This window comes from Papio anubis, chromosome 3 (genome assembly GCF_008728515.1).
Source record: "Papio anubis isolate 15944 chromosome 3, Panubis1.0, whole genome shotgun sequence".
NCBI lineage: Eukaryota > Metazoa > Chordata > Mammalia > Primates > Cercopithecidae > Papio > Papio anubis.
The window spans coordinates 129,977,453-130,004,713 of NC_044978.1; the positions used below are offsets into that span (position 1 = coordinate 129,977,453).

The window sequence follows — 27,261 nt, forward strand, 5'->3', positions numbered from 1 at the left end:
AAATTAGCACCATGACTGACACATACTAGCACTATATAAATATGTTATTTTAATTTTTCATTATTTCCTCTTTATCTCATCAGTACAATTAGCAAGCCATGAAATTATAGAAACTCTTGTATAAATGAAGAGGAGGTGAGGAATAAAGAAATGCTGAAAGATTATGAAAACAATCTCTCCTACTATTTCATGCCTCTTACTTTTTAGCACCTAATAAATAGAAACAGTTTGCATTTGCAATGTTTTATATCATTAGAACTGTGTTTTAATTTCTACTGTATTTTATGTTTCTCTCTCTCTCTCTCTTTTTGTTCCCGAGACAGAGTTTCACTCTTGACCCCCAGGCTGGAGTGCAATGGTGCAATCTTGGCTCACTGCAACCTGCGCCTCCCAAATTCAAGCGATTCTCCTGCTTCAGCCTCCCAAGTAGCTGGGATTACAGGCGCCCGCCACTGTGCCCAGCTAGATTTTTTATTTTTTTTTAATTAGAAATGGGGTTTTACCATGTGTTGGCCAGGCTGGTCTCAAACTCCTGACCTCAAGTGATCCACCTGCCTTGGCCTCCCAAAGTGCTGGGATTACAGGTGTGAGCCACCATGCCCAGACTGTATTTTATCTCATTTCTTAATATACTATAATTTTGAAGCTCACAAATTATTCCACAAAGAGGGTTAATTCCTCTTCTCTAAAATAAGGCATCCTACCAGCTGATCTTATCTACAGTCCTCTAATTGAATATAGATACAAATTATTACTTTATTAAGGGATTAGAAGGGAATCAACATTGTTGACTCTCAAGTCCCTGTTAGTATTGTTCAAACACACCTGTTCCTTTGATTGACAGAGGAAATCAAAGCAGGCCAGGCCAAGACAGATAGTTGATATGATACATAAAGTTTGATCCTTCCTAATTTGCAATATGGTTGAGTGAGAGATGTCTGAACATTCAAATAATTCTGTCTCCATAGTCATCTTTGAACGTACTTTAGTTTGTAAATTTTCTAATGATTGATTTTTCTTCCACTGGCAAATTTGATCCCATTGTGTTTCGATCATATGCTTATACGCCACAGGTTCTTGGATGAAGTACAGTCCTACTCGGGAGTTAACAAAATGAGTGTGCAGAACTTGGCAACTGTCTTTGGTCCTAACATCCTGCGCCCCAAAGTGGAAGATCCTTTGACTATCATGGAGGGTAAGTAAATGATTGTTTTATACCCTCATCAAAAGAAGAAGCAATTATCTCTTCATTGGCCAGAATCTACTCACCTCTGAGCAAACCAAGGTAATAAATGAATACATGGCAACTCCATTTATTAACTGAAGTTCTTTAAACGTAAAATCTTCCTTTGAAGAGTCAGGTATTTTTTGTTTGTGTTTACTAAACATAAAATGTATAAAATGCCTCTTCATTAGCCTTACAAGAATAAATGAAACCTTCATAAATCATACATAAAGTATTCAAGAACTGAAAAAAACTACCTCACTTTGTGAGTTCAATACAATTTTCAGAAAATTCAAAAAGTTATTATTTTCAGTTAATATACATTTTTCTTAATTTTGATTTTATTTGACTGACTTAAAGAGGGAAAAATGTTTTTTTATAAGACAATGCTGCTTGTCTATTTGTAGGTTAAAACATGAAGGAATTTTTGTTATTCAAATTACAAAGTGTCTCAATTATTTTCAACAATGAACTGCACTTTGTTTTTTTCTAGCAGGCCTAGGTGCTCTGTGTCATTAATAGCACCATTGTTTGCTGCAAACTGGACTAATTTATGATTTCAGAACTTAATAGGAAAAAGGGAAAGGGAAACAATAATTATTTTTAGATTCACTCTGGGTTTATTTAGTCTAGAATAAAATGTCCCCCTCAGTCGCCTGGATTTTACTACCTGATACTGTTCCTTTCCTTAAAATTCCAATGTTTTCATTTCTTTCGATCTTGTGCGTGAGAAAAAAAGCTTTTGCATGTCTGCCTAACATCACTTCAGTTTAATTTCCTTTGTTAAACACCAAGGGCAATATAAGTTGAACATCAAATTTTTGGCAATGAGATAGTTCAGAAAACTTAATTTCTACCTGAAGAGTCTAGCAGACATTAGAAAATATGAAATCTGAAGCTGCAAGAAGCTTGGAGATACATTGGTCCATTGTTTTTTGAAATCTTTATTATAAATTAAAATACATGCAATACATAAAACCACCACCACACACACACCGGCACACACACACACACATACTCACATACATCTTAATGAATTATATAAAACAAGTACTCTAGAAATAGCTATCTAGTTAAAAAAATAGAACTTTTCCTGGCATCCCCAAAACTCTTCCTGTGTCCTGACCCAATCCCAGCGTCTGTCATCCTAATATCCAGACTTTTATAGCAATTTCTGTGTGTTTCTTTGTAGTTTTATCACCCAAATGGACTTCCCAGATATTACATTTAAGTTTCCTATTCCTTTAATTGATAGCTTTTAAGAATTTTTTAATATACAGCATCCCCTATAACCTGCCATTTGAAAAATCATGTTATTTCACTTGTAGAGTTTCCCATAGTCTGGATTTGTTGATTCATGGATTTGTTGATTCATGGTGCAGTGTAATATATTAATAGTTCTCTGCTCTCTGCATTTTCTACAAGTTAGGACCTGGATAAAATCCATGTTTTATCTTCTTGGCATGACCTTTGATTGTGTTGTGCCCTTTAATCGGGAGACACATAATGTCACTTTATCTCTCTTTTTGTGAACTTAACAAAATTCCTAAAACTATTAATTCGCTGGAAGCTGAAATGCTGATATTGTAATTATGTGTTTTTTTCAACTCATTATTGTGGTAAAACACACGTAACATAAAATGTATCATCTTAACCATTTCAAGTTCACAGTTCAGCAACATTCAGTATCTTTACATTGTCTTGCAACCATCAACACGATCTGTCTCCAGAGCTGTTTTTACGTTACAAAACTGAAATTCCCTACCCATTAAGCAAGAACTCCCCCTTGTCTCTCCCCCAGGCCCTGGCAACTACCCTTCTGCTTTCAGTTTCTATGAATTTGTCTACTCTGGGTACCTCATATACTCGTTATCATAGTGTATTTGTCTTGTTTTAACTGGTTTATTTCACTTAGCATAATGTCCTCAAGGTTCACCCATATGGCAGTATTTTAATTTTTAAGTTAATAATTGGAACACTTTTAAAAAATTTCTTCTCATCTACTACTTAGGAACCCAATGGTAACTTTAAAAGGCAAGATAAATGCTGCTTGAGTCTTTCCCTTTACTTACCAGTTTTTAAAGCACATGAACAGATTTTTTAATTCCTTTAAAAGTGAGTGTTATTTTCTTTGTCTTCCCAGTATACATATTATTGTGAATACTTTTAAAATATCATTATAAGGTCATGTATTAAAATCAATTTGCTTGGTCAATACATTGTAATTACTGTCCTTCATTGAATCTCAAATTTTCCCATCTTTGGCCAGTGGAAGCATCTTCAAGTTGTCTTCTTAGTTCTTTTGACATGGTCTTCCTAGTTTGGGGTAGCTATTTTTCTTTTTAGTATGACAGGATTTCTTAGGCTCATATATTTTATACCTCAAACCTGGAATCAGTCAATTTCCAAAAAACTCCTGACTTCTTTTAGTGGGGAAATGATATTTCAAGGCAAACTAGATGTTTAGTGCCAGTGGTGCTCGTTGCTACTGGCTTGGTCATTGTTTCTAGACATTTTAGTTGGCAGAGCTAGTAGATATGAATGCACACTACACATGTACATATTACATGCATAATAAACACATATACATATTTACCTATTAAAGAAATAGTGCCTCACAAGTTCACATTAGTTACAATTCAAAATTGTAACTACAGGGTTTTTATTTATTCATTTCTCTTTACAGTTTTATTCCCTTTCTTCCAAGGAATCTTGGTTTGCAAAGACACCGAGGATAACAGAATTAGAACATCTCATAATTAATAATTTGCTCTATAACTCATCACACACAGTAGTCTCAGAATAACAATACCAACACCAGTAACGTTACTGCAAAATTCTTTACATGTGCTCTTTTAATCCTCCTTTTATTCTTTTAATATTTATACTATATGCTGTTAGAATATATACCCATTATACACTATACCCTCTCCATTTTAGTCCTTATTTAATCTTTGGTGATATGTATATAAATCTATCCACTTAATGTTCACTACTGGTCCTTGTATTGATGTCTTTCCAGCCTAGAGATTCTCAAAATGTAGTACTCAGATAACTGGGGGCCCCAGAGATGCATTCGGGAGGTTCATGGGCTCAAATATATTTTCATAATAATATGAAGATGCTGTTGCCCTTTCACTGTGTTGACATTTGCACAAGTGGTGCTAAAGCAGTGACGGCTACAGCAGCTGACACTTTAGTATGAATCAAGGCAGTGCCACCAAACCCCACTAGCACCATATTCTTCATCACCACGCATTTACAATACGGAATAAAATGCCAATTTTACTTAAGAATGTTCTTGCTGAACAGTAAAAACTGTTAATTGCATTAAATAATCAACCTTGAGAACACATTTCTTTAATATTAGGGTGGAGAGACGGCTGTCTGTACAAAGCACTTCTGCATACTGCTTCTAAAAGTAACAGTATGATCGGCTCAAGGGGAAGCATTTGTGTGATATTTGAGCAGCACTAACTGCTTTTTCTCGGAACTCCATTTTTATTTGAAAGAACAACTGACAAACTACAGTTATTCAGACTAGAGCATTTAGCAGACACATTCTCAAAAATGAACTAAACATTTCACTTCAAGAAATACAGCTGTCAGTGTGTTGCCATTGACAAAATTTAAACTTGCATGTGAAAAATTTGCATTTAAAACCTTGAGCTTGACAGCTTCCTAAATTCCTAAGCACTTTTCTAGTGAGATTAGTGTTGATATTAACAAATACATCTTGGATACTATAGGAATATGTGTGTAAGAATTTGGAGGATTAGCGTAACTCAGTGAATTTTCCAAATGGCATGTTGTCACAACGCCATGTGTGTGAAGGATCCATTCAGGTTAACTTTTCTGACTTCACAGAGCTCAATCTGTTTTTTCACATCTTATAAAAAAAATATGGCATCTTGCTTCCTGAGATATCCTGGCTTTATTGCCTTCTTGATTTTTGTTGGTCTTTCTTCCCGTTCTTTAATTTCTGTTGTCCTAGTCCTTCTCAATTTTCACCTCTCTCCTAGCAGTATCCCCTCCTTGCAAAACACTGTCTGCAAGGGAGTCCTGGCTGGTCAGTGTGGAGAGATCTTAGGGGCTGGATGTCTGACTCCTTCAGACCTTGCCACTGGCCACCTCTATTGGACTAGGTACAATCCCTCCCAATTTTAGCCGCTCTTCTTAAATTAACTCTTTGCCTTTTCCAGTGAATATCTATGCGGCACTTTGGGGATATTGTATTTCCAGGCCCATCAGAGTCCCCATTGCTCCTCTCTCCTTCCCTCTACAGAGACACTGACATCATGCAGGCCTTGTGGAAATGAGGATTTGTCTCCACCAACACATATTTGGGGATTTGGGGAGATACCCTGTCAGCTAGTGTTTTGGAAATGTTGCCCATGAGTTTTGGCTTTGCTATCTAGTTGCTCTGTTTTTATTTGAGGATTTCAGGAGCTCCAATACTGTGCTACCATCATCTTCCTAGAAGTCAGTGTTTTTGTTGTTGTTATTCTTTAAACTCTTGTTGTGTATCTTGTTATTTGAGGAGAAATCTTTTAAAAATTGCGTAGTGCCTCCTTTGTGGGTAAGAAACCTGATACCCAATGAGAAAAGTAAATTCTCTAAATGCACCAATAATTGTGTAAGGGATAGGTGCACAAGTAGACAAATAAGTTTGTTTGTTTGTTTTTCTTTAAGTACAGGAAAAATGGAGAAGCAAAATAATCCCATCTGTTATCGTAATTTGTTGGGGGTCACGGGGAGGTCTCCATTCCCTGGGAGTGTAGTTGTTTCATTTTACCCAGGATCAATCAGGCCCCAGAAGAAACCAGCTCACAGCAACCAAACTTTCAGGAGACCTCACTGAGCACATAAACCACCTAGCCACATCCTGGCCCAGTCTTCAGCATGAGTCAGTATTTAAAGAAAAAGTGTTCTTGCATCCAAAAATAATTAAAAACAAGTTAGATGTTTATTGTGTCTCTAGAGAAAATACTAAATCTGACTGCATTCTTAATGCATAGAAAGTTGTTTTTTGGTGTTTTTTTAAACTTTTTTTTTTGTTTGTTTTTGTTTTGTTGGTCTGACATTGACCTAAAATATGTTTTCTTTTTTTTTTTTTTTTAATTTATTTATTATTATTATATTTTAAGTTGTAGGGTACATGTGCATAACATGCAGGTTTGTTACATATGTATACTTGTGCCATGTTGGTGTGCTGCACCCATCAACTCGTCATTTACATCAGGTATAACTCCCAATGCAATCCCTCCCCCCTCCCCCCTCCCCATGATAGGCCCCGGTGTGTGATGTTCCCCTTCCTGAGTCCAAGTGATCTCGTTGTTCAGTTCCCACCTATGAGTGAGAACATGCGGTGTTTGGTTTTCTGTTCTTGTGATAGTTTGCTAAGAATGATGGTTTCCAGCTGCATCCATGTCCCTACAAAGGACACAAACTCATCCTTTTTTATGGCTGCATAGTATTCCATGGTGTATATGTGCCACATTTTCTTAATCCAATCTGTCACTGATGGACCATTACTGGGGATATACCCAAAGGATTATAAATTATGCTGCTATAAAGACACATGCACACGTATGTTTATTGCAGCACTATTCACAATAGTAAACTTTTTTTTAATTCTATTTTAAGTTCTGGGGTACATGTGCAGGATGTGCAGGTTTGTTACATAGGTATGTGTGCCATGGTGATTTGTGAGCCTGTCAACCCATCACCTAGGTATTAAGCCCAGCATCTATTAACTATATTTCCTGATGCTTTCCCTCCCCACCTTCCCCCAACAAACACCAGTGTGTGTTGTTCCCCTTCGTATGTCCATATGTTCACATTGTTCAGCTCCCACTTGTGAGTGAGAACATGTGGTGGTTGGTTTTCTGTTCCTGCATTAGTTTGCTGAGTATAATGGCTTCCAGCTCCATCCATGTCCCTGCAAAGGACATGATCTTGTTCCTTCTTATGGCATGGCTGAAAAATATTCCATGGTGTATATGTACCACATTTTCTTTATACAGTCTGTCATTGATGGACATTTGGGTTGATTTCATGTCTTTGCTTTTGTGAATAGTGCTGCAATGAACATATGTGTGCATGTATCTTTATAACAGAATTATTTATATTCCTTTGAGTATATACCCAGTAAGGGGATTGCTGGATCAAATGGTATTTCTGGTTCTAGATCTTTGAGGAATCACCACACGGTCTTCCACAATGGTTGAACTAATTTACATTCCCACCAACAGCATAAAAGTGTTCCTATTTCTCTGCATCCTTGCCAGCATCTATTGTTTCTTGACTACTTAATAAACACCATTCTGACTGACATGAGATGGCATCTCATTGGAACTTAAACAAATTTACAAGAAAAAAACCAAAACCAACCCCATTAAAAGTGGGCAAAAAGACATGAACAGACACTTCTCAAAAGAAGACATTTATGCAGCCAACAGACTTACTTCAAAAAACTCATCATCACTGATCATTAGAGAAATGCAAATCAAAACTACAATAAGAAAGTTGTTTTAAAGTAATCTGTTATTGTCTGCCCTGCTCTCAAAACTCTCCCAAATCCATTCCATGCAGTGTCTCTCAAAACTCTCCCAAATCCACCCATGCAAGGTCTCTTGTCTTCCTCTGCCCTTCCTCATTCTCTGAATCTACTCATTTTCTTACTTCCACAAATAAGTTTCTCCTCTTTTCTTATTCATTCTCCTGATTTATATAAAATTAGACTTCGATGCCATATCTGAGGGTAGAATTAACTTTTCACAATAATAATCTTTTAAAATATATTTTAATTAATCATTCAATAAATACTCATTAAGCAACTACTTTATGCAATACTCACCAGTAAGCCTGGGAATGCAAAGATGAATAAGGAAAAGTTTTGCCCTACAGGAACTTATAGCCTTGCCTAGTTGCAGATTTGAACCGCTAAACATTCAAGTATAGTATGAAAAATGTTATATACAGGATATGTCAAAGGGCTATGAGATCAAAAAGTAGGGAATTATGGTATTTTTCTTAGAGGTCAGGGGAACCATCACAGATGGGACATTTAAACAGTTATTCCACCAGAAAAAGATATAAAGATTGGTAAGAGAGTGAGTATCTTAGTCCACTGGGGTCACTGTAACAGAACACCATAGACTGGGTAGCTTGTAAAGAACAGAAATGTATTACTCACAGTTCTGAAGTCTGGGAAGTCCAAGATTGAGGCGCCAGCAGATAGGTATCTGGTGAGAACCCATTTCCTGGTTCACATACAGCTGTTTACTTGCTGTGTCCTCACATAGCTGAAGGGGTGGAGGAACTCTCTGAGATCTCTTTTAGGTGGGTACTAATCTTATTTATGAGGGCTCCTCACCCCCGTGACCTAGTTATCTCCCAAAGGCCTTACCTCCTAATATCATCACACTGGGGGTTAGGATTTCAAAATATGAATTTGGTTGGGGACACAAACATTCAGTGTTTAGCAGTAAGAAAGATCACAGTGCATCCAAGTGAAAAATTTGGTAAGGTCAATGATATCAGGGCATATAGGGAAGACTGGTGAAAGAATGGCTGGAAAGACTTTTCACAATATTTTCAAGGCCTTATAGACCATTCTGCATTCAGGAATCTTTGATAACTATTGAGCAAGAGCATGTTGACATTGGATTTTTTGTTTTAGAAAAGCAATTCCTTTCTATTTTCAAGATGTAGTCTAGCTCTGTCTCCCAGGCTGGAGTGCAGTGGCATGATCACAGACACTGCAACCTCCACCTCCCAGGTTCAAGCGATCCTCCTGCCTTAGCCTCCTGAGTAGCCAGGTTTACAGGCACCCACCACCACACCTGTTTAATTTTTGTATTTTTAGTAAAGATGAGGTTTCACCATGTTGGCCAGGCTGGTCTCAAACTCCTGACCTCAGGTGATCCACCCACCTTGGCCTCCCAAAATGCTGGGATTAGAGGCATGAACCACCATGCCCAGCCAGAATAGTAACTCTTATACCCAAAGGAATATAAACATCCTATTATAAAGACACATGTGTGTGTATGTTCATTGCAGCACTATTCACAATAGCAAGGATGTGGAATCAACCTAAATGCCCATCAATGATAGACTGGGTAAAGAAAATGTGGGACATGTACACCATGGAATACTGTGTAGCCATACAAATGAACAAGAGCATGTCCTTTGCAGGGACATGGATGGAGCTGGAGGCCATTATCCTCAGCAAATTAACATAGGAACAGAAAACCAAATACCTCATGTTCTCACTTATAGGTGGGTGCTAAAGGATGAGAGCACATGGACAGAGGAAGGGGAACAACACACACTGGGGCCTATTGGAGGGCGGATGATGGGAAGAGGGAGAGGATCAGGAAAAATAACTGACGGGTACTAGGCTTAATACCTGGGCAATGAAATAATCTGTGCAACAAACCCTCATGACACAAGTTTACTTGTGTAACAAACCTGCACTTATACCCCTGAATTAAAATAAAAGTTTTAAAAAGGAAAAGTAACTCTGGTAGCTCTGGGGATTGGCTGAAGAAGAGAGGTAGTGATCAGACTGCAGACAGGCATTATCTCTCACAGGCTCTGACTTCTGAGATCAAATTTGTAGTTGTGCTCATGCCTCCTAGTCATTTGCTGTGCATTTTATACATGCACAATTACAATTCAACCAAATATGCTCTACAGCTGAAGTAACCCCTGAGATACAATAGGTGTTTGCAGCATTAGCCTGATCTGAGTGAGTGTGATCCAAATGAGATGGTTTTATCTCCCAAAAGTGCTTTTATTCTTCTTTCAACAGTAGGCCAGAGTAAAAATTGCACAGGTTGGAAAATGAACCTTACATATTTACTAACCCATAATAGTTATTTCTATTTTCTTTTCTTATTTTGCTAGATGTTTAAGTGAATGAAGCTCATTATTCTTGGCTATTAACATACTATTTGCAGTCAACTGACATGAATTCTATTGAAAAACATGGAGACTGCTTTATTTTTAAAAATACTCTCTTTTAAAATTATCTTTTACTTGAAAAATTCTCTATACATTCCTTGCCATTACTCTCCTTCTTGCTACCATTCAAATATTGATGTAGCCGCTAATGATATCCTTGCTATATAAGCATATCCATATCTATATAACAGATACATGCTTTCAAGGAAACTTTTAGAATGTTTTTTCAGCAGTATTTAAAACTACTGACAAATAATATTGCATTCTGCTTCTTCTCTCGATGAAGGAATAGAGATTGTTCAAATTAAACAACTAGAAAACCAGAAAACTGTATGAAGCAGCAGTTTTTAGACACTAAACAATGGGCAATACATGCCTATGATTCATAAGAGAAGGAAAACCAATGAGCGGAACCCAGTTATTGCCTCAGATTACTACTGGGAGGCAGTTTTCACATTATATCACAGGAAAGAAAAATGCACACAAAGTCCAGGTATTGCTGAGCTGAAGAGAGTAAGATCAGACAATGAGAGGCCCAAGGGAGCTAGAATTTGGGGGAGTAGAAAACAGAGAAGAGAGAACTAGACATAGAGCATCCAGAAATCTACGGAGGGTAGATGAGAACTGATTTATGTTTGCATGAGAGGACACTACAGAAGACTTGAGGGAATTTGCCAGAGATCCATAGTCTGAACAATTTCTGGGCCTCAAAGTAGGCTTGAAATAATTTGTCTTTCCCACAGAAAGAGTGCAAAGTCCTGATAATGAGGCATTGTGTAGAGTTCTCATAAAGGTATTACCTTAGTGGTAAGACTTAAATTATGGATTAGACCTCACAAATTTTAAAGCAACTTTTAAATGATCCAATGGGAGCACAGGGAGGAAGGGAAGGATGAATACCAGGAGCATAAGGAATTTTTAGGACAGTGAAACTATTCGGTATGTTGCTGGAATGACGGGTACATGACGTTATGTATTTGTCAAAACTCATAGAACATACAACACAAAAAGTGATCCCTAATGTAAACTATGAATTTTAGTTAATGATAATGTATCAATATGGGCTCATCAAGTGTATCAAATATACCACATTAATGCTAGATGTTAATAAAAGGGGAAACTGTGTTTAAAAAGGTGGTGGAGAGGAGGTATATAGGAACCCTCTGTACTTTCTTCTCAATTTTTCTGTGCACCTAAAACTGCTCTAAAAATTAAAGCCCATTAACATATAATAAATATGATTCAGCTGATCCCCAGATGCTTCACTCTGTGCCAGAACGAAGTCCAACACATCTAGAATATGTATTTTTTTTCAAAATTCAGTCACCAACTGTATAAAGCCCTCAGTGTTTTCCATACAATTAAAAACTACAAGGCATGCAAAGAATCATAAAAATATGAACTGTAACCAGGACATAAAATAGCTAATAGAAAAAGACCCAAATGTGATTGAGTCATTTCTGATAGCAGACAAGGATATTATTATATTCTGTTAATATGTTCAAGAAGGTAAAGCAAAATGTAACATGACAAAGAGATAAATCAAATATATTTTTAAAGTTCAAGTAGAATTTCTAAGGATGAAAATTATTACTTAAGTGAATATTACACTTGAGATTAATAGCAAGTTAGGAGAAAACTTACAAAGAATAAATTCATAGTTATAAAAACTTTGTCTTTATAAGAGAAACTATCACGAAGCACAGAGGAAAAATACTCATTTTTTTCACAGAATTGATGAAAATTACAAACACAAAGAACACAGAAGCTCAGAATTAATGTAAAGGGAGCCACACAAAAGCACATCCTAAACTGCTGAGAACCACTTTAAGAGAAAAGCTTAGGAGCAGACTGAGGAACTGAGGACACATTACACACAGAAGAACAAAGAGAAATGTTGCAGAAGATTTCTTGTTAGAAATTATATAACTAAAAGACATGGATCAAAACCTTTAAAGTACTGAAAAAAATCTATTAACCTAGATTTCTATGTCCAGTGGATATATTTAAATATTTTTCAAATATAAAAAGGAGCTAAGGGCATTTTGAGAGAAAGAAAATAAATCTGTGAGTAAATTCATCACTGATGGTCTTGCACTATAAGAAATGTTAAATGGTTGTTGTGGCAGAAGGAATATGAATCCAGATAGACACATATGCACACAGATGAATGAAGAGTACTACACAGGAATAATATGTGAGTTAATATAAAATAATATTTTTCTTATTTATTAATCTCATTAAAAGATAACCTATTGCATAAAGCAAAACGAAGATAATATAATGTAGGACACATAATATATACAGAAGTGAAATGTATGATAATGACAGAATAAAACACAGAAAATGGAAGCAAACAGATGAAAGTGGACTAGTGTAAGGCTTTTAATCTGTACGCAAAGTGTTGCAATATTATTTAAAGGTAGACCATAATAAATTAAATATGAATATTTTAAACATAGAACAACCACTAAAAAATAAAATGAAGTATTAGCTAATAAGCCAACAATAAAGATAAAATGGAATGTTATATAATAATTAACATTTTTTTTAAAAGTACTTGAAAAAAATAAAAGAGGAGCGATTATCAGATGCAACAAGTAGAAAAAAATACCATGATGACAGAATTAAACCCAACCGTATCAATAATTACATTAAATCTTAATGCCTTATATATTCCAGTCTAAAGGCAGAGAAAAATAAAAATTCAACACCCAACTCTATACTGTATACACATCATTTAAAATATAAATATACAGGTATGTTTAAAAACTAAATGAAAAAAATTGTACCAAGTTTGTGTGATGCAAATAAAGTAGTGCTTAGAGGAAAATTCATAAAATTATGGACTTATATCAGAAAGAATAAAGACCTAAAATTAATTCTCTAAGTTTCCTTTTCAGGGAGCTGCAAAACGAAGAGCTAATTTAAACCAGAGAAAACAGAGGCAAGGAGTAATAAAGATAAGAACAAAAATCAATAAAATAGAGAGAGAACAAAAACAATCTAGAAAACCAGTGAAACCAAGAGCCGGTTTGTTAAAAAGATCATTAAAATTGGTAAACCGCTCATCATACTGATCAGAAAAGAAAAAACAAAGTTACATTACCTATATCAGGTTTAACAGAAGTGACCTACCAAAGATCTTACAGATGTTAAAATAACCATAAGGGACTATTATGAACAACTTTTTGCCAAGAAATTTGTCAATGGAGGTGAAATGTTCAAGTTCCTTAAAAGATACAAACCAAAGCTCACTCAAGATTAGAAAGAAAGAAAGAAACTGAGACTAGTAAAGCAATTGAATTTGTAATTAAAAACATTCCCACAAAAACAAAAACACCTCTAACTTAAATTTACTGGTGAATTCTAACAAACATATAAAGAAGAAATTATGTTAATTGTGTACAGACTTTTTCAGAAAAAAAGAGGTAGAGGGAATTCTTGCCAGCTACTTTTATGAGGCCAATGTTGCTCTGATATCAAAACAGATAAAGACGTTACAAGAAAAGAGAAATACGAAATAATATCCCTCATGAATATAGACATATGAATCCTAAACAAAACCTTACTGGATTGACTTCACCATATAAAAAGGATAATAAATCAGCACCAGTGGGGTTTATCCCAGGAAGATAGGTTGGTTAGCCATATAAAATCAATCAATGTAATTCACTGTATTAATACACCACTTTAAGATACAAAAAAAACATCGCGGATGCAGATAAAAAAATTTTAAAGTTTCTCAAATTAACAAAGGTTATCTCAGAAAAATGTAGTTAAAATACCATAGTTAATGATAAAAGACCAAGTACTTTTCCTCTAAGATCAGGTTTAAGGTAAGTTTACCTTATCACACCACTTCCATTGTACTGGAAATCTTAACCAGTAATAATAAATAAAAGGTATAAAATTGGAAAGGAATATATAAAACAGTCAACATGAACAGTCAACATGAACCTCTATGTAGAAAATTCTATGTAATCGTCAAATAAAACTAATATAACTAATATGCAAATATGTAAAGATCACATAATGCAAAGTCAATTTATAAAACTTTATGTATTTCTGTACACTACATTGGACAAGTAGAAATTGAAATAAAAATTATTATTTAGAACAACACTCATAAATTTAAAATATTTAGGCAGAAATTTAAGAAAGCATGTATAAGACACACTCTGAAAACTACTAAACATTAACAAACAAATAAGAACTACATAAATGGGGAAAAATACCCTGCTCATGTATTAGAATACTCAATATTATTAAGCTATTAATTTTTCCAAAATTGACCTATAGTTTCAATATCATTGTCACAAAAATATTCCACTAGAATTTTTATTTGTAGAGATTGACAATCTGATTATAAGTTTTACAGGGAAGTAAAAGTTATCTAGAATAGCCCAAACAATTTGAAAGGAAATAACAGAGTTGAATATACACAACTTGATTTCAAGACTTAGTATAAAGCCACACATAATTAAAAGTATGGTATTGATATAAAGATGGACACACAGATCAATGAAATAGAACAGATAGTCCAGAAATATGTGTAGTCATTTGATTTTTGATCAATATACCATGGTATTTCAATGGAAAGGGGATAGTCATTTCCCCAAATGATGCTGGAACAATTTCATAGCCCTAAAAAATATAAATAAATTACCTCAATCCTTACCTCACATCACATACAAAAAACTTGTAATGGATCACAGACCCTAATGTAGGAGTTAAAAGTATAAGATATATAGAAGAAAATATTTTTAAAGGCATCTTATGACCTTGTGCTAGTCAACACTTAGGACACAAAAAGAGCCGGCTCTAACTATAAAAATATTTTTTAAAGAAATTATTTAGTAAGTTGGACTTTGTCAACATTGACACTTTTCGAAAAGTCAAGCCTTTTTGGAAGTGGGGACTACATTTGCAAGTTGCATATCTGATAAATAACTTGTTTTAAGAATATGTAAAGAACTCATGCAAAACAAGACAGTCAACTCAATGAAAACAAAATGGCAAAAGATTTGAAATATACACATCATCAAAGAAGATATACAAATAGCAAATAATACACAGAAGGATGCTCAGCGTCTTTAGTCATTAGAAAAACTAAAATGTAAACCATAATAAGATGTCTCTACACATTTCTTACCAAGTGTAAAGTTAAGACTGAAAATATACCAAGTTTGGCTGGTAGAAATACAAAATGTTAGAGCCAATTCACAAAAGAATTAGGTAGGTTCTTATTAACTTAAATATGCAGTAACCATAAAACCCAGCAGAGTCATGTGCTAAACGTTTACCCAAGGAAAAAGAAAACATATGTTCACCCAAGACTTGGAGTCAAATGTTCATGTCGACTTTATTCATATTAGCCCCAAACTGAAAACAGACCAATTCTCCATCAACTAGTGAATAGATAAATTGTGGCACATCTACAGCAAGTAATACTATTTGACAATAAAAAGAACGAACTGCTACATGTAACAACACAAATAAATGTCAAAATTATTATGCTAAGTGGAAAATACCTAGATATGAAAGCCTACATACTGTATTATTCCATTTATATGAAATTGTAAAAAAGGCAAAACTATAGAGACAGAAAGCTTATAAAGGATGCTATGAGCCAGAGTTAGGGGGAGGGAACTGACTCCAAAGAGGCTTAAGTGTCACTTTTCTATATCATGATTAGGTGGTATTTTCAGGAGTGTATACATTTGTCAAAAATCATCAGGTATCTTACAGATATCTTCAAACATGCAAAATGACACATGTACAAAGTTATTCATTGCAAAAAATACAAATTGAAACTATATTGCACAGAATACTGTCATTTGCATATATTTTTGCATTTACATATTATATTTAAAGTCCCTAGGTTTTTAAAAGAAAAATCAAATTTTTAGCCAATGCTTATGATGAAAAGTGCCAATTATGTGGTATTTAGAGTCAACCTGGATAAAATTATATGGTTCAGGGAAGAATTGCTGGATCGTGTAGCACCGTGGAACTCCAGAATCTGCTTGGACTCTTCAGAATGGGCTGGTGATTATAACCACTCTGACCTCATTGTCTGGGCTTCATGTTCCTCACTGGTATTCTAAGAAGAAAATGACAGCAAATCAAAAGGAAAAAATGATAGTGTGTTTAGTGGTACACATATCATCATTACTACTGTGTTAGTCTGTCCTGAATGGCTATAAAAATTCTAAGAAAGTCCCTTTACAAGGGGCTATGGCCATTTATTGTCCCAGAGACTAAATGGAATCAAAGCTTCCCAAGATACAAAAGAGACTTCTAAATATCTAGGGACCTAACACTCATACTCCATAATTATGGCAAGTACACTTTGACATGGCTGTTCACCGACTCATCATGGACACCTTAGGGATGTTGCTCTTCAATTAATTACATGCCTCCACAGAGTTCATAGCTATGACGGGAAGCAGTGATACTTCAAATGTTAACATTCCAATGATAGGAAAAAGGCCCATTTTCCCAAAATACTAGACAGGGTCATATATAATGGAAACTGCAAACTTCTAAAAGTGTGTCTGCATATGGGCAAATAGTAAAATAGCATTGAATACACAATGTCTTCAAGCACAGTACACAAGTTTGACAGTGTTATTCTAACTGCTCTAAAATCCTTTTTATCAGATCCATGGCTAACATGCATGGAAAATATGATGACAAATTCGGAGATTACTAAAAGAGAAAAGAAGGCTATGTAATACAGCGAATTGTTACTTTCAGTCTTTTTTCACAATTCTGTAATGATTGATGGTAATTCAATAGATATTTATCTTTATCTAGTTTTATCTTTAAAACTATCCCAAGTTTGCTTATTACTGCTACAGTTTTAAATTGCAGCAGCTGAAATATACTAGGACAAATGCATAATTTGGAATAAGACTAAATATTACATTTCACCCTAATCACATCGTCTCTGTGCCCTGAGCAAATAGCTTAACCTCTCTGACCCTCAATTTTCTCATCTGAAAAAAAAAAAAAAAATGAATCTTATCTTTCGGACTTCCAAGAAATTTAATTTGGAAGATATAAGGGAAATATTTGCATCTACTACAGTTTTCTCAAACTGTAATGCACCCAGGAATCACCTCAGGATTCTGATTCAGAAGCTCTGCATTGGGTGCTGAAATTTTCAAGCTTCCAGATGATCCCAGCGCTACTATTCTATTATTGCTGATGTTATCTGGAAGCTGGTTTATAATGCAAAATCTCATGTTCCACCCTATGCCTACTGAATTTCAATCTTCCTTGTAACAGGATCTCCAGGTAATTTTTATGAACTTCAAAATCTGAATAACATTGATGTAGGAGTAGATCTTGCTTATTGCTGATATGCAGTCTAAAATATTAATAAGTTTTTAATCATCACAGGAAAAGTGTGTAGAATATAAATGAATACAATATGATTTTTCCTATTCAAAATCTGATTTTGAATTATATTTCCCAGGTGTCACCAGAAGCTAAAAAGTGGTCTTGCCCCAGGTCAGGTTTCTACTCCCTGACAATCTCTCAATTAGCTGCTGTTTTAATGAAATTCTGCATTGTCAAAAGCCTTTTTTCATCATTTTCTTCACCAAATCTCAAGTTTTAAGTATTTTATATAGAAACTATATTTACTAACTAAAATCCAACCCTGCTCTGCCCATTCCAGTGGCTGCCAGATGGCTGGTTTTCTTTGTGATTGTGGGCTGTTGGTTTTCAAGGAGAGGAGGATAAGATTAGAGCAAGTTAAAATGCCACAGACCTTGCTGCTCTTACTGACATTCCGCCATTTTTCTTAAGTAAACACTCTCCAGATTGCATCAAGCCATTAGTTAATTTACAGGATTCCAAAATAGTTGATTCTGGAAATTTTTGCTAGTTGCTTATATGGTGAAGAGGATTTTTGGAGGTCTTCACTACACCATTCTGGCTGATGTCACTTAAAATGCCCTAAAGCTTTTGAATGGCAAACAAACGTCTTATGGATTTCATTATCTTGATACATTAGAGAAACCATGCATCCACCCTGATTGTATCGGGCTCCATTTACAGATACCACTAAAGTATCTTGATAGTTTGAGGAAATTATTAGTTGAGAGGTCACAGTCACCTCCTCTTAAGAAATATTTCTCAGAATTAAATGTCAAATTTGTAATAAATATTGTATTATGATTAAGAGCCCAGGTTTTTAATGATTAACTGTGGGATCAAGCCCTGGGTCTGGTCCTTAACATGTAACCTTAATCAAGTTACTGAACCTTTATAATACAGTGATAATAACAATATATATGTATAGATTTGTTTCAAAATTCAATTAAATTACAAGAGCAAAGTGCTTGACACAGTTCATGGCACAGAGTAAATGCTCAAGTTCTTTTAGCTTCTATTGCTGTTATCATAGTTAAAAATATGGTTTGGTACTGCTGAATTTTCACTTGAATATGTTTCTTTAAGAGTCACATTGAAATAGAAATAAATAAAAACTGTCTCACTCATGCTACTTTATGTTCTATGCAATTCTAGGCACCGTGGTGGTCCAGCAGTTGATGTCAATGATGATTAGCAAACATGATTGCCTCTTTCCCAAAGATGCAGAACTACAAAGCAAACCCCAAGATGGAGTGAGCAACAACAACAATGAAATTCAAAAGAAAGCCACCATGGGGCAGTTGCAGAACAAGGAGAACAATAACACCAAGAACAGCCCTGGTAGGCAGTGCTCCTGGGACAAGTCTGAGTCTCCCCAGAGAAGCAGCATGGACAATGGATCCCCCACAGCTCTATCAGGCAGCAAAACCAACAGCCCAAGGAACAGCGTTCACAAGCTAGATGTGTCTAGAAGCCCCCCTCTCATGGTCAAAAAGAACCCAGCCTTTAATAAGGGTAGTGGGATAGTTACCAATGGGTCCTTCAGCAGCAGTAATGCAGAAGGTCTTGAGAAGGCGCAAACCACCCCCAATGGAAGCCTACAGTCTAGAAGGACCTCTTCACTGAAGGGATCTGGTACCAAAATGGGCACGCACAGTGTACAGAATGGAACGGTGCGCATGGGCATTTTGAACAGCGACACACACGGGAACCCTGCAAATGGACGAAACATGAGCTGGCTGCCAAATGGCTATGTGACCCTGAGGGATAACAAGCAGAAAGAACAAGCTGGAGAGTCAGGCCAGCACAACAGACTGTCCACCTACGATAACGTCCATCAACAGTTCTCCATGATGAACCTTGATGACAAGCAGAGCATCGACAGCGCCACCTGGTCCACTTCCTCCTGTGAAATCTCCCTCCCTGAGAACTCCAACTCCTGTCGCTCTTCCACCACCACCTGTCCAGAGCAAGACTTTTATGGGGGGAACTTTGAGGACCCTGTTTTGGATGGGCCCCCACAGGAAGACCTTTCCCACCCCAGGGACTATGAAAGCAAAAGTGACCATAGGAGTGTGGGAGGTCGAAGTAGTCGTGCCACCAGCAGCAGTGACAACAGTGAGACATTTGTTGGTAACAGCAGCAGCAACCACAGTGCACTGCACAGTTTAGTTTCCAGCCTGAAACAGGAAATGACCAAACAGAAGATAGAGTATGAGTCCAGGATAAAGAGGTGAGGAAAATCTGGAGGTCGTAACTACCAGAGAGGGCTCAGTAGCCTCCTACTGTGGGATGGGATCACACTGAGGGTGACATATGCTGGCTCCAAAGTCAAAAAAAACCCAAGTTTGCTCCACCATTTATGAGCTTTGTGACTTTGTGCAAGTTAGCTTCATCTCTGTGAGCTTTGATTCCCTAATGTAAACAATTTAAATACTAGTAGTATCTACCTCAAAAGCACATAAGAAGTGACTGAATATTTTCCTGGTACAGAATAGGCTCAAAATTGTCATCTTTGATTATTATTAAATAGATAGATTTGCATTAGAGGGCTGGAAGGAGAGGGGCTGTGAGGAGATGGACAGAGCGTTAGGAGGCTGTTAGTTTTCACTAACAAGAGAAGGATGAAACTAGGGTAAAAATAAAAGTAGAAGTAAATAAACCTCCATGTTTATTCTTTCAATCACTGAATGTTGAGAGAGTGCCTTCTATCTGCCAGTCTCTGTTCCAGACCCTGAGGATTCAGATGAGCTCAGAGAGGCCATAAGAGCCAGGTGACAGAGGATTGACAGGCTCATTTTCAGCCTTTGACTTTTACTCTGAGATAGAAATCCATGGAGATTTTTGAGAAGAGGGGTGACGTGAAGTGTGTTCACATGAACAAGGAAGACTGAGCCTAAAAGAGGAAGAAAAACTATGATTTATAAAGAGGCAATTATGCTAAAACCTAATTATATCAATGTGCATCTTCTCATAAAGTGATCAAAGTAGGAGTAGCTATTCTAGCGGTCTTAGTCCCAGTTTCAGGCTGTGTGATTTGGGCAACCCTTCCTCCATGGTGTGCTAGGATACTCAGTCAGTTGTTATGGTGGCTTTAATTTATCTTAGTATGTTTCCTATTCATTTATCAGTTATCAGACAAAAAGATAACATACTTTCAGAAGCTATGGCAAAATAAATACTAAAAAATAGTACTTATAAATGAGATTGAAAAATTAGTTCCATGGAAAGTATTCTTTTGGTAAATTCCACCGAGTGGAGTTCTGGTTTGAATTTTTCTATACAATGCAGAGTGACAGGAGATTTAAATAAAAATATAGGGTCATCATCTTAAAGGGTTACTATTCTTTCTGAATGTAGTTTTTGGAACCACTATGTATTGGAATTCTGAATTACTGCTAATCCATGATGACAAATTAGCATTTCACACTGGGAAGCTTATATTTTGAGGCAAGGGGTCACACCTTAAACGTAGGAGAAAAAGAAAAAAGTTATCATTATGAATTTGCAGATGGATACATTCATTTCTGAGGATGTTGCCGATGCATATTTGTTCTGAGATCTATGGTATATTTCAGAAATTTTGATAAGCTGATAGAACTTCCCAATAGAGGTCATCTCAATGGGCCATTTCGCTGTCACATTCTTACCCTCGTGACAGGTCAAGGGAGAGGTCTGCAGTAGGGTAGGGTGGGGGACCGCTCGTGGCCTAGCCATGAAATTATAGAAAGTTAACTGTTCTGGCTAAATTTTGATCACTTCTGTTTAGAGTTATTCATTTTTCTTTAAATTCCTTTGTAACTTTACCCCACAAGCATTGAAGGTGGATGGATGGATAGATAGGTAGGTAGATGGATAGATAGATGATAGATGATTGATAATATTTTACTTTGTTTAATTATCAATGAGATATATGTTAAATTCCTTTATAGCTTTACCCCACAGGTATTAAGGGTGGGTGGATGGATGGATAGATGGATAGATAGTAGGTAAATAGATAGGAGGTAGGTAGACAGATAGATAATATTTTAATTATCAATCAATGAGATATATGGTTTTTAGTTTTGAAAGATGTGTTCTTTTTCCCTCTCCAAATTGGTTTCTTTTCCTTTCTTTTCTTTTCTTTCTTTCTTTTTTCTTTTTCTTTTTCTTTTTTATTTTATTTATTTATTTAGAGACAGAGTCTCACTCTGTAGCCCAGGCTGGAGAGTGCTATGATGCAGTCTTGGCTCACTGCAACCTCTGCCTCCCAGGTTGAAGTGATTCTCCTGACTCAGCCTCCTGAGTAGCTGGGATTACAGATGTGTGCCACCATGCCTGGCTAATTTTTTTTTTTTCCTTGTGGAGACGGGGGTTACACCATGTTGGCTGGGCTTGTCTTGAGCTCTTGACCTCAAATGATCCACCCACCTCAGCCTCCCAAAGGGCTGGGATTACAGGCGTGAACCACTATACTCAGCCAATTTCTAACTTAATTTTCTTAGAAAATATTGTATTGTGATCAGACACGTTCATCTGAATGATATTAATCATTTGGTCTATTAAACTATTCCCTTATTACTGGATTGGGATTCTATATATGACCAAGAGCTCAAGTCTGTTAATCAGGCTATTCAAAGCTTCTACATTTCTCCTCATTTTTATCAGCTAGATCTATAATTTTTGAGAAAGATATTTAAAAATTTCTTAGCAGTATTCTGAGTTTATCAGTTTCTTTTCATAACTTCATCATATTTTATATTGAACAATTTGAGACTACTACTAGGTGCATGGAAGTTTAGAGTTATTCATAGCTCCCTGAAGAATTGATCCTTTTATCATTCATTAGTGCTTATTTTTCATTATAATAATGCTTTTTACCTTAAAGTCCGTTTTTTCCTGATATTAATATTGTCATACCATCTTCCTTTGATTAGTAACTTCCTGATATGTCTTTTCCCTTATTTAACTTTCAAACTTTGTTTCATCACTTGATCTAACAACTTACATCTTTACAATTCTGGAATTTTTTTTTCATCATCTTTTTGTCTATTTCATCTCCCCACCTTCTCAATTTTCTCTTTCCAGAACCCTTATTAAGATATGTTTGACCTTGTTAAACTGTCCTCCTTCTTTGTTAACTTCTTTTTCCCCATATTAAATTTCTATAATTATCATTTTTGAGGCATTCTAGGTAACTTTTCTCAGACCTGGTTTGTAGCTTACTAATACTCTGATGTGCTAATTCCATTCTGATACTTCCCCAGGCCCATGATTAGAGATTTTGTAGTCTCTTCTTCATAAAAACAGTTGATGTTCCAAGCTCTCAGTTAAATTACTTGTAGTTTTCTGCCTGCCTAATACTGGAGGCCTCATCTTCTGTCCTCATGTGAAAAAGGATATCCTAGCCCCAAGCTCTGTGGCCTCTATCCCAGACTAATAGCCCTCGTGTGCTTCTACTTGTTGTTCTGTATTTCAGTTTCTTCCTTGGTTCTGATACCTGGAGCCGCTCTTTTATTTTAACCTTGATTATGTATTTTTAAAATATATTTCTTAAAAATTTTCCAGCACTTTTAAATGTTTACATTGGGAGGAATTTCTTCTGTATTCAACTTAGTCCTTTTCATTCCTGGAAGTTTCACACAAGCACCTGATACATGCAAACATGTCAATATATTGTTTTGTAACGGTTGTCTTTCTCAGTATTTCAACTTCAAGTTCTTCCAACACTTTGGCTCTAAAATAGCTTTGGAAAGGAAAGAGAATACATTGTAGAATAATTCTGAGTGGCAACCAGCATAGTACCAAATTTTCAGGTAAAAATGTGGTCATATGTTTAAAATAGCCTTCTAAATGATGTAAGATTACAAAATATGAAGTATTATATTTTTAAAATTCTAGTTGCTTACAAAGAGAAGGAATATTAATTTTTAAGTGTTCTTATTATCTGGGTGAAATATGAACGCCTGGGGATCAAATTTTTCAAAGTAGAAATATAATTGAGATTTTAATTTTAAAATTGTTATTAAAATAATCAGATTTCTGAGAGCTACACGTGCATTAATCTTTCAAATTTCGCTGGCTAGGTAAATTTGAATGAGTCCCACGGGACTTTTGCTCAGAACAGGAGAAATTAAAAAGTCAGCCATGACCAAAATACACCTCTTTTGAATAATATATGTGTAAGATTTGGATCTTAGTGGTTATGGAGAAAACAGTCTCTGTTTTTAAAGACGTTACTGTGAATTCTACAATTATCCATAAGCTATTAATACAGCTGTACAAAACAACTATCAATTTATACAGATATAAACTACCTATGTCCTAAGCTATATTAATAACTTGGGAAGCAGTGAGAATTGGGGATAGCAAGGAATGGGCTTTATTTTTACAAAATATAAGATGCAGTGCTTATTTAACACTGCAAGAGTGATCTTTACCTCTCGTATCAATGTAAGCTCACTACTCTGGGTAGTCTTTTACAAGATGGGACTCTATATGCTTCCAAAAACCCCATTCTTAGCGGTGAACTTAACCAACAATGACATTTTCCTGTCACTATTTTTCCTTTTATAGAAAGCAAATGTTATGGCCCCCTGTTTTGTTTTGTTTTGCTTTGCTTTGTTTTGTTTTGTTTTTTCAACTTTATCAGACTTCCCCACTGCATTTAGTATAGTCAAGTTTACAATTTAACGTCCAGGAAGCTTTCTGTCTCTTCTCTCCGGCATGTGTCACTGGTTTCTCTGTGCTGGCATTCACTTATTTTCTATTAAATGACAGCTGCTTACAAGAGAGGCCTTGGGACTAATTACTAAACTGGCAGTAAATCGTCTTAGCAAATAGTAAAATAATAAAACAAAATTACATCTTTTAAATCATTGAAAGGGCTTTATTCCAATTTCCTAAGCATCATAGAGTTTAGAAAATATTTGTATGCCTCTTGCATTTCAAGTGAATAAAATCACTTTATCTCTTACTCTTGCCTCCCCGCCCGCCCCCCTCCCACCCCCACCCCCACATCCTTTGTAGCTTAGAACAGCGAAACTTGACTTTGGAAACAGAAATGATGAGCCTCCATGATGAACTGGATCAGGAGAGGAAAAAGTTCACAATGATAGAAATAAAAATGCGAAATGCCGAGCGAGCAAAAGAAGATGCTGAGAAAAGAAATGACATGCTACAGAAAGAAATGGAGCAGTTTTTTTCCACATTTGGAGAACTGACAGTGGAACCCAGGAGAACCGAGAGAGGAAACACAATATGGATCCAGTGAGCTTGCTTTCGCCTGCCGTCTCCAATGGCTCTGGCAAGGACTCCAGAGATTCTGGTGGGATATGACTTAGAACCAGGTGGCTGGTCACCTGGATGTACAGAAGTCTAACTGGTGAAGGAATATCATTTACAAACATTAACCATCCACATCTGCAATGTGTACCAAAGTTATGTCATGCCCCATAATGCTACTGTCAAGTGTTACAACTGGATATGTGTATATAGAGTAGTTTTTCAAAAGTCAACTAAAAATGAGAAGCATATTTCAAGAATTATTTTATTGCAAGTCTTGTATTTAAAATGTTAAATCAATATGTTGTTGCAATTTAGCTTGCTTTCAAGCTTCACCCCTTGCACTTAACATAAGCTATTTTTGGCATTGTGTTATCATCAGCTTATTTTATAGATCAATATTTTTATTTCCCTTTTTGCTGAGGAAATGAAGATAAGCAAAAATATAAATATATATATATAAAAATATATGAGTTATTAAAATCAGAAGAATACTTCGTGGCTGTGCTGTTTGTGCCAATAGACTTTGTCATGACCAAAAAGAGAAATGTAAATACTTTTATAAAATACAGTCGAATCACCAGGAACCTTTGAGCTGCTTTTAAAATTCTTCCCCTGGCATCACTCAGTTTTGCCTTTGCCAGACGATTTGACATAGGAACTTTGAGACTCCATGAGAAAGTCCCTTTCTGAGGCCCACTGTCTACCTTGCCAGATCCTCGGTGTGTATCACCAATGCAGGATGCTCCTTAGAGAAGAAAAAAATGGTAAAGAATGGCATTTAACCATTCAGGCTTTGAATTACTCTGTCATTCTGGACTAAATCTCTTTAACTGCTGGATAGCTGTAGAGGAATTCTTCCTGCTACTTAGGAATTGGGAAACAATGCTTGCTAAACCATGCCCACGTGAGCACCTGTCTCCCACTCAAACCTCTCCCACCTCCCAACAATGGCATTTTAGAATACCAGCAGTGAAATGGTATTACTGTTTCCTTCTGAGTGAAACTGCTAGAGTATGTGTCATGTAGTGACATTTTTTTCTCACTCAGGCTATTGCCATCTGGGATTCTCTCCCTACTACAGTTGGCAAAGTTGGTTTGCAGCAAGAAGCTGGTGGGAGGGGGCCAGGGTGCAGGAAGAGAAGAAGAAAAGTTTGGAAGGAACAAATTGTTTTGCTTCTAATTTTGACAGTATCAGTGTTTCCTGTTGAAAATATACAATAATTTTAAAAGGTGAATGCCTAAAGTTCCAATTTTGGCAAATATGGGAACCTCAGCAATGCTAATTTTCTAGAAAAACCCAGGGCTCTTTGGAGCTAGAGTTTTGGGAGAACAGTTCTTCACAATAAGACAACGGTTTTGAGAAGCCAGGCAAATAATCTTTCTCATAGTAGAACAGAAAGTTACAAAAGTCAAAATCAGAAATAAAGACTGCATACTCGAGTTTATGGGGTTTGCGTTGTTTGAAGGTTGAATGCTTGCATGTGCTTATTTATTTTCAAGAGGGAAAGTGGTCTGTACTGTTGTCATCCTTGCCACTGTCTTGCTTTTATTTTTACCCTCCCACTGAGCAAGTGTCTGTGGTCCTATGGTATCAACCAGTACCTTTATAGCAATAACTTCTTTAATTCCCTTTTCTCTGTCTTTCAATTATTTAACCAGTTACTTCCACCTGGACACACGATGGGAAATTCAAACTCAAAATGTGAAAATTGATCTTAATAACTCTCCCTTCATATCTTTTCACCTATTTCCAGTCCTTATCATAGTTAATAAAAACCTCAGACTCATCCAGAAAGCTATATGATGTACTAGTAAAACACAAAGATATTCATTCAAACTGCTTGGATTCCAATGGTCTACAATTTGCCAGCTGTTACTACTGAACCTTCCATGCATAACTTATTTTTCCTCTGTGCAATTGGAATAATAAAAATAATACTCCCATAGAGTTGTTATGTGGTCTTAATGAGATAGCTTGGGTTAGGCTGAGCACAGCTGCTAGTAAAATACAAAAAGGACTCCATAAATGTTAACTCAAATTTTTTCCTTTTCTTTTTCTTTTTTTTTTTTTTGAGACAGTCTCACTCTCTCATTCTATCACCCAGTCTTGAGTGCAGTGGTGTGATCATGGTTCACTGCAGCCTTGACCTCCCTAGGCTCAGGTGATCCTCCCACCTCAGCCTCCCAAGTAGCTGGAACTACAGGCATATGCCACCATGCCCAGCTAATTTTTGTATTTTTTTGTAGAGACAGGGTTTCACCATATTGCCCAGGCTGGTCTCAAATGCCTGGGCTGAAACTATCTGCCCCACTCAGCCTCCCAAAAGTTATGCAGGATGCATGGCAATGACGGGTCACTTAATTTGTCTGGGACTACAAGCGCGAGCCACCGCGCCCAGCCAACTCATATT

At 36.1% G+C, this 27,261-nt stretch overlaps 1 protein-coding gene across 8 annotated transcripts in view; it reads left to right on the forward strand.

The window, feature by feature from the left end:
* The window catches only part of ARHGAP24 (Rho GTPase activating protein 24), a 527,106-nt gene extending 500,312 nt beyond the window's left edge, over positions 1–26,794 (forward strand). For 6 of the 8 annotated variants that reach the window (XM_017959307.2, XM_021939110.2, XM_031664079.1 and 3 more), the window contains 3 exons: positions 1,074–1,195; positions 18,740–19,817; positions 24,593–26,290. In XM_017959307.2, the coding sequence (XP_017814796.1) occupies positions 1,074–1,195; positions 18,740–19,817; positions 24,593–24,836 (1,444 nt within the window). In that variant the 3' untranslated portion in view covers positions 24,837–26,290. Of the gene's footprint in view, positions 1–1,073; positions 1,196–18,739; positions 19,818–24,592 lie in introns of all 8 variants that reach the window. The other 2 variants (XM_031664078.1, XM_021939111.2) reach the window with 1 other exon arrangement.
* Positions 26,795–27,261: the final 467 nt, after the last annotated feature.